General features: G+C 38.3%; 1 protein-coding gene across 11 annotated transcripts in view; it reads left to right on the forward strand.

The window, feature by feature from the left end:
• Nucleotides 1–1,022: 1,022 nt before the first annotated feature.
• PRPF4B (pre-mRNA processing factor 4B) overlaps nt 1,023–16,075 on the forward strand; it is a 38,576-nt gene continuing 23,523 nt past the window's right edge. For all 11 annotated transcript variants that reach the window (XR_006385620.1, XR_006385621.1, XR_006385624.1 and 8 more), the window contains exons 1-3: nt 1,023–1,211; nt 9,220–10,419; nt 12,671–12,847. Coding sequence is in view for 1 of the 11 variants with exons in the window: in XM_044258156.1 (XP_044114091.1) it covers nt 1,075–1,211; nt 9,220–10,419; nt 12,671–12,847 (1,514 nt within the window). In the remaining 10 variants the exon portion in view is untranslated. The remainder of the gene's footprint in view (nt 1,212–9,219; nt 10,420–12,670; nt 12,848–16,075) is intronic.

The raw sequence follows: 16,075 nt of genomic DNA on the forward strand, positions 1-16,075 counted from the left end.
CCAAAGAAAGCAATATAATTAAGGACCATATAAAGAAATGCTACAGTGGAGTCAGGAAGGAGAAGGAATCCACAAAAATTAGTACTTATCCAAGGATTAATGTCCCATATTTAGAGAGTCCACGAAGGTAAAACGTCTAACATTTTGAACATGTTTAGGTGTAAGCCAATGAGGGACTCCTTTTGTACAAACATTTGTAAATCTTCCCTTCTGAAAACCAAGATATATAACAAAAAGGTCAAATTTCTATGGTGAAACAAAACTCAGTTTGGTTTCAAAAGCGATCGTCACCCTGATTTTGGGTTCCAGAGTATAAAGAAAGATATTTTTGAAAGAGAACGAATATAGTAATGAACGTGGTGTTAAAAGCTCTCCCAAGAGCTAGTAAATATTTTCTCATAAAATGTTTCATTTAATCGATTACTGTAGAACTCATTATAGAAAAAAAAAATGACATTGATTTGGATCAAAAATACTACTGAACCAGCAAACCCAACGACTCTCGAATTGCTACCCCCAAATTAAGCAAAAGCTGAAAGGAAATGCAAAAGATTCAGGTAAATGTATTAATAATAATTCCATATTAAAAAGACATTTACGTTCTAGATACAGTCCTCACCTCCCAGAATTCTCAAAATGTCTTTCTACAAACTTTCTCTTAATGCCATTTCAGATTGGATTATCTAGCCAGTAATAAGACATTTACTATGTTCCCATGCAACCCAGCAGCAAAATCACTTTGTTTGCCCTCGCTCGTTTAAGAATTAACTCAACTCGTGGGCCCCTCAGTGAAACTTGCTCTCGAAACCGCACACGAAATAACGATATCCGACTCCCTCTCTCCTTTATATAGCAAGTTATCAGAACCAAATGTCCGGTGCCAAGACTGACAAGCGGGTAAGCCTAAAGCACTCACCCCTAAACCCTTAGCAGGTGCCGCCTATACCTCCTCACACCCAACCCCCATCCCGGAAGTCGCGTCATGGCGCTCGTGCGCCATGTCCCCGGATGCACTTCTATATCCGGATTCTTAGAGCGGAATCAGAGCTCCGAGGTTCCCTACGCGGTTAGCACATGCGCGAGGGCTGTGCTCCCTCTTCCTCCACTTCCACTAGCTTCTACCGTCCGGGAAGCCGCCGCCACCGCCGCCGAGGAGTCAGGAAGTTCAAGATGGCCGCCGCGGAGACTCTGTCGCTGCGGGAACAGCCAGAGTAAGTAGTCTCCGCGAGCGGTGCGGAAGGCCGGCGCCCGGGAGACTGCCGAGTGGGAAACCGCGGAGACCTGCACGGGCGGGCGGGAAAGTTAAGGCCTAACGGCGGGAGCCAAACTTTGCCTTTCCCCGCGTGATAGGTTGTTGGGCGGGAGGCGTGGGGGGCGGGCGGGCGGACGGCCTTCCAGCTTCGCTCTCCCGGAGGCCGCGGCTGTTGGGTCGGAGGCGGCCGCGGCCTGCCGCGCGTCGTTGCCCTGGGAGGCGTACGCGCGAGCGGCCTCTACAGGTCCCGTGCGCGAGGCGCCTGCCGCGACTGTGCGGTCGCGCCTTAGTATTCCTTCCTCTGGGACCGAGCGGAGCTCCCTGGCTGCAGACTCAGTGGCATCGGAGTTGGGCACCCGAGGAGCAGTGGAGGGAGAGGGGCAAGCCACAAGACTTTGCAAGTCTTAAGACGTCCTGCGTTCGTCCCGCTGCTGGTGTCCTAAAGGACTTGAAAACAGGAAAAAGGGATGCTAGGGCCACCCTCTTTGACCCTCCTAGAGCTATGTAATAGTTTGTCGCTAGCGGGATACTTCCCCTGTGCTTTTACTCCAGCATCATTCGTTAATTTTTTTTTCCTCCTTTGCTTATTGGCAGCTTATTTGCCAACTTCCAAACTTGAGACAAAGTAAGATCAAGTTCTTGGTTTTGAGGCCTGACATTTTTGGCCTGAGTTTGTAGGGCTTCTTTGGGAGTACAAGAGGAAGAAGTAGCTGCTTCCAAACCCAGTTTATGTCTGTAATTAAGCTAACGTAAGAATCGACGTGGCCAAGTGAAAACACAATTTGTATATGCTACAAAGTCTAATCGTTGCTTAAAAGTAGTATTTTGTTCTGCTCATGTTGGGAAAACTCAAACAAGAACCGAAAACAGAGTGGACTTTAAAACAATTCATAGCGCGGTCGTTTTATGCATTAGCATTATCCGATTTTTTTTTAATCCATTTTAGGAAAGAGGTAGATATAGACTCCCAGCAGTTAGGGACTGGGAGGAGAAATTTTTACTACCAGGCGCCCCAGCATTTCATTGCTATAATTCTGTTCTAGACTCCTCAATCATTTGCTTTACTCAGAGAATTACACTGTTTTTCATTAAGGGCTTTTGAAGATTGCTCTATTATCTTCACAAATTGACTTAGAAGAGAGCAGATGGATTTTAAAGTTTTAATGAAACTTCACCTTTTTGTTTCTCATTGAGTCCACAGTGTGGCATGTTCCAGTATTTATGCCAATACAGTACAGATGTTAAGCAGCTGTTTCTTTCTAGCAACCTCTTCAAAGTTCTATAGTATTATGTCCATTTATTTGATTTCAGGGACTGTTCAGATTAATTTTGAGGAGTGCTTGAGTCATATTTTATATGCATATTCAAACTCTAGACTTAATAATTAGCATTTATTTATACCTCTGCAGTATGAGTGCCCCTGAAATAAATGGTCCTTAATTCCACCTCACCTCCCCCACAGAACTCTTGTTATAAATGGAGTATTTGGTCTGTAAGTGTTCCACTTAGTTGGAAATGTTTAACAAATAAAATAAATTTTGTATGAAAGCAAGTACTGTGTGTGCTCCTTATAGTGAATGCTGGAATATAGTGTCTAAACAGTTCTTTTAGAGGACACCAAGTAGTTTACAATTGTATGAACTCTGTTCGAAGTGGAACATTTGGGAAGAAATAAAAAATTTTAAGTACTTCAAGGCCTTTTAGTGGCTTTTACGTTTGTCCATCTCTTTAGCTCAGTCTCTTTGATGGTTTTAAACATTTAAATTTTTATCTGCATTCACTTATTTGCACTTACCAAGTACTTACTGTTCAAAGCACTGAACAAAATATCCTTATAACAACCCTATGGATGTAGTTGCTTTTTTACAAATGATTAAACTAAAGCACAGGGAAATTAAGTTAACTTGCCCAAGGTCACATTAAGTGACAGATCCAGGATTTAAATCCAGGTAGTCGAATTCTAGAGCCCTGCTCCTCTGTTGTCTAGCCATCCACTATACATGGTGGCTCCTTTTAAAAACAGCCTTTAAGGTTTGAAATCCTTTTTATTGACTTCCAGTGTCCCAGAAAAGGTCCATTTTATTTTGATGTGACAGCTCTAATTCTTTGAAGCTTAATTTTCCACACCCGATTTGGAAAAGGACGGGTGGAGGAGTTCATTTTAAGACTAGTTGGTTTTTTTGAATCCGTTCTTATTTTTACATCTACATTAATTCCGTATTAAAGTAGTTGAAGTTGTCAGAGAAACAGGCTTAATTACTTTCTTTGTAAAGAAGTAATGGCATTCACTTTGCTCGCCATTCTCTGTTTCCAGAGCATAAATTGAATGCCTCCCAAATAAGATGTCACTAAGAGTATTCTCTTTTAAAAATTTGAAATAGGAAATTAAAATAACAGTAGTGGTTCCTAATCAGTCTTTATTTTAAAGTTGTTTCATTGTACCAGATGCTCAGAGACCCTTGAATGAAGGATGAAACTTACACGTTGCATTTAACAATAAATGATAAAACCAGTCTTTTAATATTCGCATATAGTCTGCACTTCAAATCAGCTTCGTTTCCAAATAATGTGATTTGAAGGATATTACTCAGTTCTCAGTAAGTACTGTTTTATGACAAACTTGTTATAGACCATATTGGTTTAAATATAGACCTGCTAAATGTGTAAATTGCAAAAGTGTTAGATTGCAGAACGTAAATGCTAAAATGTAAATTCGCATATATGGAACTTAAATACCTGTGTTTATTACAGATTGAACTATGCAAGAAGACCATTTTGTTATCAGGGTACCTTTCTGTAAAGTTTTAGAAGAAAGTTGTTGATGTTGAACCTAAATTAGCTGCTTTAGCACAAGCTTGTTAGGTGTAATATGCCATCAATTCACTGAGTTCACAATTTCCTGATTTATGTATCAGACTTCAGCTGGTATTTTCTACGGAATTTGCATTGAGAGAGCAACTTGAGGGTGAAGGTCTACGAACCCTAGCATAGGAGAACTCTAGAACTATTAAGGTTAAATTAATGGGCCCTAAGTGCTTTTCGCAACTTTGTCAGTACTGTAATCATTTCTTTAGATAACATTCATTAAGTTACATTAGAAACTAGGGCCACTCAGATAAATAACTCTGAAGTGACACTGGACATCACGATATAGCTTCTAAATTCTCAGAAGCTTTAGGAGCTAGATTTTCTCTTGAAGGAAATTACTTCCTCGTTGGGTAAACTCTTAAGAATTTTGATTTGCAAGTCCTCGAACACTTGTAAATTGTAGAAAGCACTAGAAGAGGATTCAAAGAGTAGATTTTTCTTGGGGAGGGAGGTAATTAAATTTAAATCATTTTGAGGTACTGCATTCACCAGATAGGTGTATGCAGTGGACATATAATTGAGCAAAACCAAAATGTTTCCTATTAAGAGATCAGTGTAGTATAGGCAGTGTAAGCCGAGTTGTAGTCTAGTGAATACAATTTTTATGTGTTATCTATATAAATCATTTCATTGACACAACAAATTACTTACTGAGTACCTGGTTACTATAGGTTCAGAAGTTTACTAGGCCTTAGGGATAGAACAGTGAACTAATAAGTAAATTACAATTCTGCTCTCACAGGGCATATGTTACAATACAGAGAGGCAAACGAGAATTAGGTGGTGGCAGTTAATTCAGAGAAAAAAACTAAGAGCAAGGGGATATGTCTGTGGTAGGGTGAGGGTAATGATTAAAATGAATTGGTGAGGAAAACTTGACTGAGAAAGTAATTTAAGCAAAGATCTGAGGCTGGGGAAAGGAACCAGTAATGTATATGTCTGGGAAAAGCATTCTAGGTGGAGAAATGGCAAGGACCAATACCAAGGCCCTGAGATAGGTTTTTTGTTTGTTTGTTTGTTTTTTAAAGATTTTATTTATTTACTTAACATAGATCACAAGTAGGCAGAGAGGCAGCAGAGAGAGAGGAGGAAGCAGGCTCCCCAGCGAGCAGAGAGCCCGATGTAGAGCTGGATCCCAGGACCCTGGGATCATGACCTGAGCCAAAGGCAGAGGCTTTAACCCACTGAGCCACCCAGGCGCCCCCCCGAGATAGGTTTTAACTGTTGTTTAGGGGGAGCGATGTGGCTAAAGCATAGTGAGTGTGGGAGGAAAGTAGTCGGATCAGTGTATTGGGGAGATTGGGCAGATAGTATGGGGCCTTGTAAACAGTTATGGTTTTTACTCTGAATGTGATAGGAAGCAATAATGAACTGTCACACAGAGTAGTGATATGATCTGACATTTTAAAAGCATCCTCAATCAAATGGAAGAGCTCTTGACTGACTTGTAATACTAGCCTTCTCACTAGCTTGATGTGTGTTTGACCAAAGGCAGGACCCTTTAACTTTCTTGAAACTTAGTCTCCTCTGTCCTGGAGACTTAGACAGTATTTCTTCTGTAATTTGTGTGGTAACCTTTTATATATGAACTTATTGCTACAACACACCTGTGATTTATCAATACTGTTATTTCCCCAGTGTACAATTAAGAAAACTGAGGCATGGGGGAACAATTTGCCTAAGGTTACACTAGGTGTGTCATGTTGGAAACACCATTTGAACAAGGTAGTTTGACTCAGTCCATGCTTTTTGACCATTTTACTGAAAATAATAATCTTAGTGTCAGCCCTGACAGCTCTGCAATGTCGTAGTGAGAAAATTTATTTATCCAGTAAGAGTAATCTCTTCTGAGGCACTTGGTTTGTGCTAGGCACTATCATGAGCCTTAATAACATCTGTTAACAACAATGCAATCCTGACAGCTTGCTTTGAGTAGGTACTGTTTTCTCCATTTTGTAGATGAGGTGCCTGCAGAGCAGAGATAACTGAAATTTGCCTGAGGCCACACAGCTAATAAGTATTGCAATCAGGATTTGAACCCAGATAGTCTCACTCTGGAGACTGGTTCCTGAAGACACGTTAGAGGGTCTTTAGATAGTTTGAGTTTTAGCTTATTGACTAGAATTTTGTACTTTGAGACAGATTTTATATACATGAAAATTATTGTCAGCCTTTAAGCAGGTTCTCCATACTTGTATCCATACCTTAAATTAGCCTAATTCAGTTTTTCTCACATGTTTCCCCCTACAAGGTGAGTTTTGGGGGGGAAAAAAAAACATACACCATCACTTTCTAGATTGATGGGAGATTTCAGGTGAAGGGATGTGGTTACTTATATGAGGATACAGCCTGTATAAGGAACAAAGCTGAAATGACTTTGTATTGGGGCACCTGGGTGGCTTGGTTGGTTAAGCATCTGACTCTTGGTTTCAGCTCAGGTTTTGATCTCAGGGTCTTAGAACGAGCCCCATGGAGGTCCCCCATACTCAGCAGGGAGTCTGCTTAAGGATTCTCTTGCTCCCTCCCCCTTTGCGCACTCTCTCTCTCAAATATAAACCTTAAAAAATAAATCTTTGTATCTTTATTTAAATCTGTGATCTCCCCTCTCTGTTCGCCATAATAGAACTATACTGGGTTTAAGTCTTAGAAAATTTGACGATCCCGGAGAACCTTACTGTATTTATTCTGTCATCTTCATTCCCCATTAGAGAGAAGTCAGTCCATACTAAAACCTGTCATCCAGAAGATCCAGCTTTCTCTGCAGTTCCCTTCAGTACGCACAGTTCACAGTACCAAAATGGAGATTGGCAGTCTGACAAAAATTAAGGTTCTTGCTATGTGGTAGTTGTATGTTCTTCATGTTCTCCACACCACCTCATTATTACCAACCAAGAACTTTTCAAGCATACCTCTAGTATGTCACCTCCCTCTCCAAGCCTTCCAAGTTTACTGAAGACTGAGACCTGGCTGGGGGACCAGACTCCCCTCTGACTCCTGCTATAATGGCAGTGTCCTTACAGACCACTGTCTAGCAGTCTAACCCTGTAGATCTGGGCCTCTGACCCCGGTGAGCCTCTGACTCTATCTCAGCCATTATAGGAAGAATCTCCTGTAATATCTTTTTATCTCCTGGAATTGGTGCATTTGAGATCTTAGCATTTAGATCAGTTTCTTCACAAGTTTGATGCCTTGGCAACACTGATCTGCTTATAGTTTGCTATTTATAACTATACCTTTTGTCACCTTCCCCCCCGCCCCATCTAAAGTATTATTTTCCTTGTTAATTTCTTACTCATTCTTTAGGACATTATTACTCAGCCTTTATTTTCTGATCCATATTCCTTCTCAATAAATATTTCTTCTCACCTTTCAGAGTCTCTGCTTAACAAATAACTTGGGTTTTTCTGTGATCTCCTTGATCTTTTTCAGAGTGATGTTAGGTGATCAGTGTTCCATCATGCCCTTATTTGTGTCTTTTATCACTGCATTCTTCCAGTGTTTCATGTGACTTTCTTTGCCACTGGACTGTAATTTCCTTGAGGATGGCTGGTACTAGTCTTTTTCCTGCTACCTCCCTAAATGCCTGTATTAAGTGTAGTAATTTTAAAAACATATTAAAAGAAATTGAATTCAGGGTGCCTTGGTGGCTCAATCAGTGAAGGGTCTGATTCTCGATTTCGGCTCAGATCATGATCAAAGGGTCATGAAATTGGGGTGCCTGGGTGGCTCAGTGGGTTAAGCCTCTGCCTTTGGCTCAGGTCATGATCTCAGGGTCCTGGAATTGAGCCCTGCGTCAGGCTCTCTGCTCGGCAGGGAACCTATTCCCCCTCTCTCTGCCTGCCTCTATGCTACTTGTGATCTCTTTCTTTCTCTCTGTCAAATAAATTAATAAAATCTTTTAAAAAGGGGGTGGGGGTCATGAAATTGAGCCCGGGATCTGACTTTGTTCTGGGTGTGGAACCTGCTTAAGATTATCTCTCTCTTCCTCCTCCCTCCCCTTTCCCCTTCCTTCTCTTAAATGAAAAAAAAAATTGAATACCTTAGTTCTTAACTTTGGCACAAATCATAAATTTACTAGAAGTACAGGAGTACATAACTTGAAGGACTTAGACAAAATAATCCATATCTTCCTCCAGAAATAGTGTGATTGTCAGAATCCAGATGATTTAATGTCTGGGATGTGATGTTTTAGTAGGAAATGATTTTAAAGGAGAAGGTTAAATAATGCTATTGTATTCTGTGTTTAGCCTGGGGTTAATGAACTGCAAGGATTTAGCAAAATAATTTGGAATCATAAACTCAGCATAGTCTAAACATTTAAGCACAAAAGTTACCCCTTTGGTGTAATTAATTTTATTAGCATTATTTTTGCATGGCACCAATCAATATGAGCATACTTTGGGAAGCTAATCTCTCGTTTGAAATTTAAAGAGATTAAATAGCCCATTGAATAAATACTGGTTGAACTGTAAGCTTTGGCTGATATTGAACTATTGTTGACCTACAGGAGATCCTTTGATGTGATTCAGTCTAATACCACATGGCTGCTCAGTGGCCACTACAGGCTGAGCTTCATAACTCCTGGTCATATCACTCTGAAATTTTAACCCTTGGAAGGTGTGTTACGTTCAACATCAGCCACCACTGCACATTGGTAGAATGCCTGCTTTGGATATAGCTGAATACTGGTGGTAAAGATTTTAAAAAGAAGAAAAGTATACTTCTCAATTTAAAGTGGGGAAAGGTATGGGGGAGTGGCGCGTAGATTTGATTTTAAGTCTGTGTGGGAAATTATGGTTTAAAAGCAAGTTACTGAGTGACTGTAAATCAATATTAACATTTTATTATACTGGTTTTGGACTTTCTTTTTATTAAGTATACCTCATGTATGTAGTCTGTGTATTTGAGTTCAACCATTAAGTTAAATCGCTAAGTCAGTTTTTGCCATATATCTTTGCAGTAAAATGTCTGAAGCTGTTCCAAAAATATTTCAGTGACTAATTTCTTGTATTACATTGGGATGTATTTTATTATTATTTTGTTGTGACTAAATGCTTGATAAATGATAGAATTTTGAAATGTGTTTGATACATTTATAGGATAGAAGATGCTGATAATTCCGAAAAGAGTGTAAATGAAGAAAATGGAGAAGTATCAGAAGACCAATCTCAAAATAAGCACAGTCGTCACAAAAAAAAGAAGCATAAACACAGAAGTAAACATAAGAAACATAAACATTCCTCAGAAGAAGACAAGGATAAAAAACATAAACATAAGCATAAACATAAGAAACACAAAAGAAAAGAAGCTATTGATGCTTCTGACAAAGAAGGTCTGTCTCCAGCAAAAAGAACTAAACTTGATGATTTAGCATTGCTGGAAGACTTGGAAAAACAGAGAGCCTTGATTAAAGCTGAACTTGATAATGAGTTAATGGAAGGAAAGGTCCAATCTGGGATGGGGCTCATATTACAAGGTTATGAGTCTGGCTCTGAAGAAGAGGGGGAGATACATGAAAAAGCAAGAAATGGAAATAGGTCTAGTACCAGATCTTCAAGTACAAAGGGGAAACTTGAGCTAATGGACAATAAAAATAGTACAAAAAAGCGAAGTAAAAGCAGATCCAAAGAACGGACTAGACATAGGAGTGATAAAAAGAAAAGTAAGGGAGGTGTTGAAATAGTTAAAGAGAAGACAACTAGGAGCAAGTCAAAGGAGAGGAAAAAGTCCAAAAGTCCATCCAAGAGAAGTAAGTCTCAAGATCAAGCAAGGAAATCAAAATCTCCTACGCTTAGAAGGCGATCTCAAGAGAAAATTGGGAAGGCCAGATCTCCTGCTGATGACAAAGTTAAAATTGAAGATAAAAGTCGGTCAAAAGACAGGAAAAAATCCCCAATTATAAATGAAAGTAGAAGTCGTGATCGAGTCAAAAAATCCAGATCCCCAGTTGACTTAAGAGGTAAATCCAAAGACAGAAGATCACGGTCCAAAGAGAGAAAATCAAAACGGTCTGACACGGATAAAGAAAAGAAGCCAATTAAATCTCCCTCTAAAGATGCTTCTTCTGGGAAAGAAAATCGGTCACCCAGTAGAAGACCTGGTCGAAGTCCTAAAAGAAGAAGTTTGTCTCCAAAACAGCGGGATAAGTCAAGGAGAAGTAGATCTCCACTTGTAAATGATAGAAGGTCTAAACAAAGCAAATCACCTTCCCGAACTCTGTCTCCTGGTAGAAGAGCCAAGAGCCGATCCTTGGAAAGAAAACGAAGAGAACCAGAAAGGAGACGACTTTCTTCTCCAAGGTAACTTGTTTTCAAAATGTTAATACTTTTTACCAATGCACCAGATTTTAAAAAGGAGAAACTAGAACTTGTGGACAATAAAAAATAAGGTAATATAATCAGTTTTATGGTTTTAAGTAGTCTTAAGGTAGTCTTACGGTAGTTTTACGGTTGTAGGTAGTCTTACGGTAGTCTTATGGTAGTTTTACGGTTTCAAGAAGATCTTGTCCACTAATCATATTAATATTTGTACTTTTTTAATGAGTAGCTTGACTAAAAGATTTAAAGATTTATAAATACAGTTTTTTTTTTCCCCAAGTTCTTAATTTAGTATCAGATTTGCGGTCGCTCCTTTAAATCCAAGTAATTTGGCCGATAAATCACATAGACCCATTTATGTAGTCCCATTTATAGGAAGTGAGGGGAATTTATATAGTACTTTTAGCCCATCAGTTTTTTTCCCTCAAATTCTTGTGATTATCCCTCCTCACAAAGTGGAATGACTCTCATACTCAGTTTATAAGTGAGAAAATTTGTAGATTGAGAGATTATTCCGTTTACCTCGCATCATAGAACTAATAGGTATTTAAGGCACAAGAAGGATTTTAGCCGAGTGGGTGGGGATTATTTAGACTAGTTTAAACTACTTTAGAAACTGATGTTTTTAATATCTTTATATTGAATGATTGGATATGTGAAATTATCAGCCAGGTTTAGCTTAAAAGAAGATTTGCTTATACTACGTAAAGATAAAAAATTCCTGGCCACATGTTGTGTGTGAATATAAATACAAGCTGACCTTGAAGTTTAAATCGTTTTCTGAAAAATTTTAAGAACACTGTTTGCACAAAGTGCTGTATCTTAGATACTCTTAATTCTTTTAAGTGGCATTGTAATTAAATGGTCCCCTTCTTCCTTTAGCTTTCTAAATTGAGACAGTTAGTATTGCTGATTATGTCCTCTAAAGTGTTTCTAAATCTTTGTTTCTTTTGATTTGTCTTCAATTTGAAAAGGAAATTCTGAGCAGTTTGTTAAGGACTATAGTTGAATATTTGAAACAGTTTTTTTTTTTTTTAATTACAGAAAAGGTACTAATTAAAGAGAAATTCAGATAAGGCAGAAGCCTGTAAAGTCTTTCCCTTTTCATCTCTCCACTACAAGTGATAAGAATATGTCCTTCTAGTTCTTTTTTATGCACATACAATTATATGAATGTTCTTTCTTACAGAAATGGAGTCCTACATGTTAAAGTATGATCTGCTTTTTTTCCTGAAATTTTTCTGTGACAGTAAAGATCTCTTTTAGCTCTTTATATAGCAACACCGTATTTCATAGTATATATATACCAAGTTGAACTTTGAACAACATGTTATGGGCACCAGTCCTTTACAGTCAAAAATGGGCAGATAACTTTTGACTCTCTGGAAACTTCATTACTAATAGCTTACTGCTCACGGGAATCTTTACCAATAACTGAACACATATTTTGTATGCTCTAGTATTATGCATACTGTATTGTTATAATTAAGTTAGAGTTAAGAAAATCCTAAGGAAGATTAAATACATTTGTAGTACTGTACTGTAAAAGCAGTCTGCATGTGAGTGGACTTAACTCCATTCAAACCCATATTCAGGGGTCACTTCTAATCATTTACTTGTTGAAACACGAAAATTATGGTTGGTTCCAGTTTTTCAGGATTATTTGCAAAGATGTCCATTGTTTATATGTGAAGTTTTTAATAGAATAGATTCATAGAAGTGAAATCGCAAAGTGTAAGGTAATGTACATTTACATTTTATAAAGTATTATCACATGTCTTTCCAGGAAAGTTATATAATATGTATTTCCTTTAGTAGATGACTGTCCCTTTCTCTAAACGCTCAGTTACATTTTCTTTGTTCTAAGGTTAAGAGTGAGTGTAAGATGCTGTTACATGGAATATATTAAAAATAAGACACTATATTACAAAGATGTCAAAATTTAGACAAGTTTTTATTTGAGTTGTTTTTCTGGAATTAGAATCAGTGGCTTAACAAGGTGAATAACCTTTATAATTTTTCAAATTGTGAGATCAGAGGAAGTAGACCTTTTACTGTAGTGCGTACCATAACACCAAAATGTCATTGTGATTTTCTGAATTCAAGTTTTGTTGCAAAACATGTTAATCTCTGCACTGTCTTCAGGTTAGTGTGCCTTTCTTAAGATGTCTTTTATGTGCAAAACAAATTCATTAATATATTTTTCTATTAACCTGTATTTGGTCCCTTTAAGAACACGACCTCGAGATGATATCCTCAGTAGACGTGAAAGATCAAAAGATGCCAGCCCGATCAATAGGTGGTCTCCAACCCGAAGAAGAGCAAGTAGATCTCCCATTAGAAGACGGTCTCGTTCACCACTCAGACGTAGTAGGTCACCCAGGAGAAGAAGCAGGTCCCCTCGGAGGAGGTAGAGATATGTTACGTATATTGACCTTTTTAATTCTTTAAACTCTGTATGCTTCTCATATTAGCTCATTTGGTGGGTTCATATTAGCTCATGTGGTAGGTTTTCTTAAAGACCATTTTTCTCTGAAAAATTGTAGCTGCAGTACCAGATGGTTTTCTTTTTTCCACCTTGTGATATTTCACACACACTGATTTTCCTTTATCTTTTTTTCAAATTTAAATCAGTGGTTCATTAAAAATAATCTTTTGAAAGGGAGACATTTTTTTCCTACTTCTTGAGAAAGATAAATCCTACATGAACTATGCTTACAGGTTTGTTTTGATTTGTTTTGTTTTAAGCAGAATGGATCATAAGGTAATAAATAAGTAGCCCAGTTTCCAGTCTTTATGTAATTGCAGCTCTCCATTTTTCTATTAACTTGTATTTGGTCCTCTTAGAACATGATCTCAAGGTGCTATCCTCAGTAGTTGTGAAAGACTCTTGGGCAAACACTTGTTTAACTCAACAGTAGTAGAAACCATTTTTCGTGAAGCACACGTAGTGAGTTGGTTAATCAAAATGTTGGTTTGTAAAGCAGGAATCATTTTAAAATATATGCATTAAATTTATTTTAAAGGTATATCTGTTTTAGGGAAAGCATGCAAGTTAGGGGGAGGCAGAGGGAAAGAATCTCCCGCAGACTCCCCACTGGGCGCAGAGCCAGCCGCAGGCCCCATCTCCCACCCCTGAGGTCCGGACCTGAGCCAGAACAGAAGTCCACCACTGAAAACCTTAACCAGCTGAGCCACTTAGGCATTCCTGTGTTTAAACATTTTAACTCAGACATAAGTGGACTTTCATTTGCCAATTTTTTGAATGTTTTTAATTGAACTAATACATTAATATAGTTTAAAAAGACAGCACACCAAAGGCTTTTATTCCAGTTGGTAGATACATCATAGCATTCACTCCGAGTATTTTTGTATACTAGGTTTCTTGAAGCAGAAGTGCTTTGTCGGAGGTTGTGTGTATTTAAATTTTTGAAGTTACTGCCATATTATCTATTGATTTCTTACTTTGGGCAGTTATGTATGTTTGCTTTTTCTTTTTAAGTGGACTCCATGGTCATCGTGGAGCCCAGTGTGGGGTTTTAAACTCAAAACCCCATCTGAGATTAACACCTGAGCTGATACCGAGTTGGGCACTTAACAGACTGAGCCCCCCAGGCACCCCAGCATCTCTTTTTTTAATTCCACGCATCACACTTTCTCTTCTACCTAATTGTATAACATTTTTCTATGTTGCTGTTACAGTTATTATGCTCTTGCGCATATTGCTCTTTGTTGAGCCAAGTAGTCAGGGGAAGGGGACAAGGAAAGACCTTACTCCTAATGCTTCTGAACTTCTGGCTCCAAGCTGGCTAATGGGCCTGTTTATACAATTACTGTAGAATTTGTTTTCCATTTTCTGTCCTCCGGATATTCCCTTATTTCTGTCTTATTTTGTGATTCCCTTTCCTGTGTCCAGCATCATCAGGTTTTACTTCCTTGCTTTGTTAATGCATCTCCAGTAGCTTTCTATGAAAAGGATATTTTGGGGGACCTTTGTTTTTCAGAAGCCCCCGCCCCCCGTTTTTAAAATCCCCATTGCTGATTTGATTTGTCAAGGAGTAGAATTGTAAATTGAAATAATTTTTTCTTAAGAATTTTGAAATTGTTACTCCACCGATTTCTAGTTTCCAATACTGCTAGTGAGAAGTCCTGTTCTGATGCTTGGGCATTTCTTAAAGGACTTGCTTTTTCTCTCTCCCTCTCTTTATAATAAATGCCCTGTGTTCCTGAATTCCAATATAGTGTGCCTTGGTGCATGGCTCTTTTCTTTCCATTAATTTTGTTGGGCACTACATAGGCCCTTTAAAGCCAGAATATTATGGCTGCCTATTCTGGGAAATTTTATTTCTTTGGTTTTGGTTTTGGTTTGCTTTCTTGGCCATTTGCACCCTCCTTTACTAGACCTTCTTTATTGTTCCATTGATATCCCCCCCACACACAGTCCTCTTTCCTGTTTGTCCTTTGGTTCAATCTAGGAGATTTTCCCATTCACCCTTCTTACCTTTCTATTGATTTTTTCCCCCTGTGCTCGTGTATATTTATTTTTTATTTCTAAGAGTTGTTGGCTGTTTAATTTTTTTTATGCCCTTTTACTCATGTTTTATAGAAGTAACATCTCTTGGGTCAAAGGTGATAATGAGTTTATTTTATGGAATTTCTGTTCTTAATAGTTTTCTTACCTATGCTTTGTTTCTTCCCATATTTCTTTTGTTCCTTTACCTTTTTCATTTGAGCACTTTACACATAAACAGCTGGATCCTTCTTGTTTCCTATTCTCATTTAAAACTTAGCCACTGTGAAAGCTGAATGGAAGCTTTCTTCCATTCTGAGAATGTAGAATTTGTGTATTGGTGGGTATCACTTCAGTGTAATTAACTCTCTTTAGCATATCAGTGACTGTAGCTCTATTCTTTTGGGCTATCAGTTTTCCAGAATTCTCTCATCTTCTGGAGAATATTGACATGGCTGCTGGGAGAGTTGTGGTTCTTCATAATGTAGACTTCCCCTTAATCCTTTAATGTTCAGTACTGTGCCTCCCTGCTACCTTGGGTCAGTTTTTATAACAACCTACACCTCTCTATAAAATAAATTTTAAGTATTATGCCAGAAGGTGTAGGGGAATGTTTGGCATTTTCCGCTGAGTAAGGAATGGGACTGTACAGAGGCAAGCTGTTCCTAAGGCTTTCAACCAGTTCTTTTAGCTTTCACCTCACACTGCATCCAACAGAATATGTTGTCTCCAATTCCTGAGGCTTTGTTGGGTTTTGTGGCATGAATTTACTGGTTTCTTACTTACTTGTCTATATTGGACTAATATTTAAATTTGATTTGTTACTATTGGACTAATATTTAAATTTGATTTGTTACTATTTTATCCAGTTCACACATCAAGATTTTGTTGACATTTCTGTTGTCATAGATCTTCGCATTCTCTTTCCCTGAGGATTTTCTTTTCAGTTGTTCTTTTCATGTTATTTTAGTAAGGTTTCTTGAGAAATGTGACATAGCTTGGTAGTCAGATGTGACATTAACTGGGAGTTTGCCAATTCTTTGTAGACTTAGCAACCTTTTCTCTTTGGAGTTCCATAGCATCTTTCCAACATAAGCTTCACCTTTAATGCTTGAGCCATGATACAAG

Source organism: Neovison vison, chromosome 1, assembly GCF_020171115.1.
Source record: "Neovison vison isolate M4711 chromosome 1, ASM_NN_V1, whole genome shotgun sequence".
NCBI classification, from domain to species: Eukaryota; Metazoa; Chordata; class Mammalia; order Carnivora; family Mustelidae; genus Neogale; species Neogale vison.